Source organism: Lates calcarifer, linkage group LG10 (genome assembly GCF_001640805.2).
Source record: "Lates calcarifer isolate ASB-BC8 linkage group LG10, TLL_Latcal_v3, whole genome shotgun sequence".
Classification (NCBI taxonomy): domain Eukaryota; kingdom Metazoa; phylum Chordata; class Actinopteri; family Centropomidae; genus Lates; species Lates calcarifer.
Window position 1 is genome coordinate 15,247,372 of NC_066842.1, and position 6,748 is coordinate 15,254,119.

Sequence of the window (6,748 nt, forward strand, 5' to 3'; positions counted from 1 at the left end):
AGGACTCTTACACTGAAATCAGGTGATCGCGTGTTTTAACGCGGACTTCCGGTTGGAACGTTTAAGTGGTGTAACCACCGTCCGCACGAGTAGTTATTTGTTCAAATAAACAAATAACGACAAATATTACAGTTCCGTAATGGATATACTTAAAGCTGAAATCGCAAGGAAGAGGAAACTCGTCGAAGAGAAAGAGCTTATCGACGTGAGTTGTTGATAAAGTTGCTTGTTTTTGTTAGCTTGGTAGCCCTGTTGCTAATGTTGACTAGCGCTAACTAAGTTCAGACAACGCTGTCTCTCCAGAGTCATCGATGTTTTTATCGTTGTTATATAATGTACAGCACACTACTGATTATCACACACAATGCAAAACGGTAGAGTATTAAGCATAGACGTGTAGCCAACATATTGCAAACCAGCTAAAACGTAAAGTAGCACTAACACTGAACGATGGTAACATTCAGCTAGCCGTGTCTGCCCTCTGCTGCAGGAGCAGATTATATATACTGAAAACCAGTCATTCAGTAAACTAACGTTATCAATGAGCTAAACTGTGTGATAGAGAGACTGGAATAGGCTTATGGATCGGTGATTCCTGCAGTGTTTCATTGTTCTTCAGTACCGATAAAACGACATAGAAATGATCAGTCTTACTTCTGTTTTCAGTGTCCTATATCTCTCGTTTACTCATCTTCTCCATTAACTTTGACTATTCAGAGTAACGTAACATAACATGGAGCCATGTAGACTTCCTTAATAGTTCTTTCTTTCGTTTATGACACCTGTTTATCATGTCCAGGTTTAATGAAAGTTGAACAAGAAATGTTAATTGTATTAAAGATGTTAATACATTGTCATAATAAAAGGGAGGAAACACTTGCTATGTACTCCAGGCTTCACCGCCAGTATGATCTATACATTGCACTGAACACTGAGACCTATTTGAAGTGCAAATTAAGTTAATTATCTTTCTGTTCTCAGGACTCAAAAAAATTCTTCAAAAGGGCTGATCTTGCACGCAAGGAACAAGAGGATTACTTCAGAAGATGTGGATATAAGGTTTATGTCAAGACCATTCTCTGTTACTCACTGTCTAGCACTATTTCACATAGATACATCTAAATCACAAAATAAGGTCAGGTATTGATGCTCAGGTGTGCATTAGTGTTTGTATATGTGTTTACTGTACTGTTTTTCCCCAAACTGCCTCTGCTGCCTGCATCTGTAGGTTCAGAGAGAGACTCCTGAGAGCCAGGTATGGGACTGCACAGAGAAAGTAGCTGACAGGATGCATGATAAAAGGATAAAACACACTGTGTCCCAAAAGCTTCTGCTTCCTTGGCATCCTTTTTGAAAGTTCACTCACTAAAGCAAGTGAGGATGAAAGCAGAGATAACATGGTGGAGACAACTTTATTTTCCAGTGCGGGTTGTTAGAAATAACCCCATGAGGGCTGGATGTTTTGGTGCAAGACACAGAGATAAACTGAACTCGGTCAGACAACTCAATCAGTCTGTATACACATATTAATTTGAAAACAGACCTACACAAATGGAAATTTTCACCTGGTCTCTGCTGACTGTGCTTGATAAATTTGGTTTGCTCTAGGTAATTTTGAAAATTAATTTTATTCTTCAAATCAATTTTCTATTCCATAATACAAATAATTGCTGTCTGAGTTATATAAAAACTTTTGTAAGTATGGGTTTATTTAAATCACTTCATGTGTCCAATACTCCACCATTGTTGATGTTTATTCTTTTAACTATTTATTTATATGTGCAGCAACCACTATGACAAGCAGTCAACTTGCTGGACTGGTTATGTATTACAAACTATTCACAAACAGCAACAATCACATGTCAGAAAGCAAGGGAACAAGGAAAGGAAGCCACAAAGCCAGAGCGGGACACAGCCACGGTGTGGATTTTCAGCATGGGATACTGAATTGAAATAAAATAATAACTCTGTTGTCAAGCTGCCGCCCTTATTTTTGCACATAATCTGTGATAGCAGCTTTAATATTTAGATCTACTTTGAGTTTTCCCTGGTTTTGTGTCACTAGTTTGCCATTGTTTTGTAGCAGTTGCTCTATGGAAAACTGCATTTCTGTTCTACTTTGTGCAAGACTTAAAGTTTCAAACTTTTTAAGATCCGCTCTTTGCCGACATGCAGTATACTGTGTTTATTTGAGCCAGGGCCATTGTTTGTTTGGAGGGCTTTTTGTCATCAGTTTCTGGTTGTTCTTTTAGATTGTGCTGCTTAAGCCACAATCTAAGAGTGCCAGGATGCATGTGCCCATAAAAGCATGATTTAGTAGCATACTTTGAGTTTCTTTGTTGCAAAAAAGATTGAATATGTATTGTGTTAAGGCTTTAGATGGCGCAGCCATCACCTAAATTCCACGAAAATGAAAGTTATGAGATAAATGTAATAATCAATATGCTTGCTTTTACTGGTAACTTACTCAGTGACTTGTCTTTATGGAAAAACTACAGGTAAGATAAGGCTGTGAATATAAGTACAATGTATCATAGTGATAAACATCCATGTCAATCCTGAGGTATCATCTCATGAAGACATTGGACAGATGCTCTTGATACATATCCCAGTTGTATTAGTTTCATTTACACTGGCCAAGAAAGACAAGTCTTTTAATATTATCAAATTCTGGACCTTCATATAACCTCTCATCCCTTCAGTAACTTTGGCGTATCTCTGTTTCCTCTATGTTTCCCTGAAGATTGATAAAAAGGAGGAAGATGAGACACCCACCTCAGCTAATCCAGTGTTAGAACTGGAACTAACAGAGGAGAAGCTGCCAATGACACTGTCACGACAGGAGGTGAGTCAATAAATAGTATTAACACTCCTCTGAGCATTTTTTACTTCCTTATCACATGTTAAATGTGTCTTTTTCTTTGCTTATGTAGGTAATTCGTCGGCTTAGAGAGCGAGGGGAACCAATCAGATTGTTTGGAGAGTCCGACTATGATGCCTTCCAGAGACTCAGGAAGATTGAGATTCTGACGCCAGAAGTAAACAAGGTAGGACTTAGTCTCTCTGTGGGTGGAACGCAGTACCCATATCCAAACAGAAATTCACACTGAAGCCTCTACTTATCACCACCATTAACACCTCTCTGATAACAGGCCTTCGACATATCTGTAAGCTGTCACTATACAGAGTCATCAAAAGCAGATTTGATTTCATTTTTTCAACAAAGCTGTTGACAAGTTCTGTGAAGTATTGAGGCTGAGTTTTATTTTAACACACAGAGTTATTCACATGTTCTTGAGTGAATCAAGATGGAATTGGAAGGGCTACTGTTTTGCCATGTGATTTTTTATTTTTTTTTTTTAAGAAACAGTTTCAGTGTTCCAAGTATTAGGCACAGCATGCTGATTGACACTCTTAATTATTTGGTCCTAATATTTGCTGCTGCCTCTCTGTCTAGGGCTTGAGGAATGACCTGAAAGCAGCCATGGACAAGATCGACCAGCAGTACCTGAATGAGATTGTTGGTGGAACAGAGTCAGGAGAATTGGACACACAGCACGACCTGAAAGTACACGAAGAAAACACCACTATAGAAGAACTGGAGGTACAATGCACAATATAATGGGATTGGTCCCCAAATACTTTTGTTTCAGTCGGGTCAAGCATTGAGAAATTTGTGAAATGACTACCATGGTGATGTTAAAGTATCACACACTGAGGTTCAACATTTGATGAACCTTTTACAGGGTTTGTCAGTTAAGTTTATGGTTGATTTTGTCTCTAATATTGAAACTTCCACCTAGGCTCTTGGTAAAACCCTGGGCACAGGAGATGATGATGGAGACCAGGATGTTATTGACAAGTTTTTGAGGGTAAGACAAAATAATGGTTTCGGTTTAGAGCTGTTGGATAAAAGATGGAACATTTTTTGTGATGTATTTTAACACTACTAGTCAGGAATAAATGATCATAATCTGTCTAGTGTCAGTGTCACTGTTGCAGTTCTTTTCTTAATCTCCACGCTTCCTGTTCTGTTGTAGTTTCTTCTTGGTGTTTGGGCCAAGGATCTGAACAGCCGAGAGGACCATGTGAAGCGTAGCGTTCAGGGCAAGCTGGCCAGTGCAACACACTCACAGACTGAGTCTTATCTCAAACCCCTCTTCAGGAAGCTCAGGAAGAAGGTAATATCAGTAGAGGGTAAAACAAGCTGCAAGATGTGTTTTTTTTTTTGTGGTATGAATAATTCATTTGTAATAGTTAGAGTTTCTATTATCTTCTATTATCTCTTTTAGAGCTTACCAGCTGACATCAAAGAGTCAATCACAGACATCATTAAATTCATGTTGGAGAGAGAATATGTCAAGGTTTGTCAGTGATTTTTACCACTGTGGTCCCTTTATTATTACAAATCTATTGCTACATATTTTAAGGAATTTGCATCTTTTTACGCAGGCAAATGATGCCTATCTGCAGATGGCCATTGGAAATGCTCCTTGGCCTATCGGTGTGACCATGGTGGGCATCCATGCCCGTACTGGGCGAGAAAAGATTTTCTCCAAACATGTGGCGCACGTTCTCAACGACGAGACACAAAGAAAATACATCCAGGTGAGTTCACAAAAAATGGCATCTAAATCCTTATTAGGATCAAATAAAATCAAGTAACTACTACTAGATCCTCACATACACCTTAGTGATGATCAGTAATCTTCTATGCACCTGTAGGTGTAGATCATAATATAAATTTATGAAATCCGATATTCAAGATAATACGTAACTATTTATGTGACATGCACTATTTTAAAGACCTCCTTTGCTTTCCATGGAAGAATTCTATTACTAAATTCAGAAAGACACTTATTGGAATCATAAAGAGCAATTCCTGTGGTGAAGTGGCTGGTTATATACAGTAGTTAATATCACTTGCCACATGAAATGCTTTAATCATGATATATGTTCATTAACAAATGTTTAAATGTCTAAAAAGGCCTAGAAAGTAGCTAGATATGTTGCTAGGCATTTTAGGAAATGAACTCACAGTATTTGTGAATGTGAATTTCCTTGTTTTATTTTTATATTTCTTATTTCAGGGACTGAAGAGGCTAATGACTATCTGCCAGAAACACTTCCCAACTGATCCATCAAAGTGTGTGGAGTACAATGCTCTGTAACTTATAACCTTACTTTAACCTATGCCAAGGCTGTCCATCGTATCACTGTCCAAAATGGGAATTTCTCACTGCAGGCCTCACTGAAATGTGTTTGTGGCAGAAATTCCTCAAAATTTTGTAAAGCAGAGGCCTTCAACTTTATATGCATTTCACAGCGAAAATGTATAATTATTTAAACAGAATTAGGGTAAGGCCTGTTGTATACAGTGAGAATTATTCTAACTTTTAAGTGTAATGAAAATATCTCAGATTTAGCTAGAGATGGCTCAACAGCCCTTGAGTCTTATTACACTCTTATTGTGGATTTTGGGAAAGCCAGTGCACCTGTCAGACCATTAATAGTCACAGATCTTCAGTCCTTCTCAGAATATGTATGTTATATATGGGTTATTGAGGAGTCAAAACTTTCTGCAGGAATGTTAAAAAGTAAAAGGATTTAATTTTATTTACTGTTCTTGTCGTAGACTCTAAAATTATATTCCTTTTAACATTGGCTTACATACTTACATAAGTTTTTCAAAAATTTTTTTAATGATGTGGCAAGCCAAGTATTATTTACCAAGGATGATCCAGTAGTGTAAGTTCTATTACACCTGAGATATTACAGTTCTCACCTCTTAAATGGCATGCTATAACAGCTGCAGTTTTATGTGCATGTTTGAGTTTTCAGCAGAAATCGAAACCGATCAATGTGTCTCTACAATCTCAGTGAGGAAATAAAGTGTTGTTTCATTATACCAACAACAATCCTGACGATTGTTAATTTTTATGCAGCATGAAAAGGTAATTTTCCCCTCTAAGATAAACTTTGTTTCATAATTGTAAAGATTTGCCCTTTTGTCCCCCTGCAGCTGGACTCAATAGGACTATTTTTAGCAACCACAGGTTGTTGGGTTTTTTTTTTTAAGAAAATGCATCTAGAGGGACACAGTTCCTAATAAAAGACTCTATTCAGCAAATGTGCCATGACATGCTCCAGTAAAATTTTTGATTGCCCACTATGTGACTTAAGAATTCATTAACAATGTACGAGTTAAATGAAAATAGTCAATTAAGTAACCATTGTGCTATTATGTGTTCTACTGGACAGCAATTAAAAAAAACCACTAGGTTTGTAACAAGTGATTGCTGATGGAAACCTTCCAGCAGTTTGCTAAGATGGTAACATCCAGCATCACACACTGACCTTATTACACTGAGTAACCATGGTGATCTGCTCTGTTCCTTGTGGTCATAGTGCGTTCTCAGCTGCCTGAACCCACGTCACCAGTTTCAGTCTGTCGACTCTGAGCACGTCACTACTTGAGACTCAGCTGGACAGGTTGACAGTTGGCAGAGCAAATACCGTGAACAAGTGCAGGATTTTCCAGCGATAAATTTCCTCTGAAAGTGGTAGGTTTCAAAAGAAAATTTGCCACTCCTAGCCCACAGTGAAAAAGACACTTTTTAGAGTACAGAAACTCAAGAGCATGAAATAACCTGATCAGAAATCATTACATCTGTCCACCCACAGAAACGCTTCTCTCTCTGTCCTTGAGATAAAGTGAGCTGAATATTTTGGCTTTTGTCCAGTCTAA

The 6,748-nt window shown here is 37.9% G+C and overlaps 1 protein-coding gene across 2 annotated transcripts; it reads left to right on the top strand.

The window, feature by feature from the left end:
• Window positions 1–22: 22 nt before the first annotated feature.
• prpf18 (PRP18 pre-mRNA processing factor 18 homolog (yeast)) lies at window positions 23–6,134 on the top strand. 2 transcript variants are annotated; one of them, XM_018664143.2, is made up of 11 exons: window positions 23–205; window positions 982–1,059; window positions 1,229–1,255; window positions 2,744–2,845; window positions 2,934–3,047; window positions 3,458–3,604; window positions 3,804–3,872; window positions 4,041–4,181; window positions 4,293–4,364; window positions 4,453–4,608; window positions 5,091–6,134. In XM_018664143.2, exons 1-11 carry the CDS (start codon window positions 140–142, stop codon window positions 5,169–5,171), a joined length of 1,053 nt encoding a protein of 350 aa, XP_018519659.1. In that variant the 5' UTR covers window positions 23–139; the 3' UTR covers window positions 5,172–6,134. The 2 variants fall into 2 exon arrangements, with proteins under 2 accessions (XP_018519659.1, XP_018519660.1); XM_018664144.2 differs by lacking the exon at window positions 1,229–1,255 and having other exon boundaries at window positions 24–205.
• Window positions 6,135–6,748: the final 614 nt, after the last annotated feature.

What these genes read in the sequence shown, in the direction of transcription:
- prpf18 (XM_018664143.2), top strand. Translation starts at nt 140, where the DNA reads ATGGATATACTTAAAGCTGAAATCGCAAGGAAGAGGAAACTCGTCGAA. An exon ending in TCAGAAGATGTGGATATAAG is followed by an intron (nt 1,060 to 1,228) that starts GTTTATGTCAAG and finishes CTGCATCTGTAG; the next exon opens with GTTCAGAGAGAGACTCCTGA. An exon ending in TGACGCCAGAAGTAAACAAG is followed by an intron (nt 3,048 to 3,457) that starts GTAGGACTTAGT and finishes CTCTCTGTCTAG; the next exon opens with GGCTTGAGGAATGACCTGAA.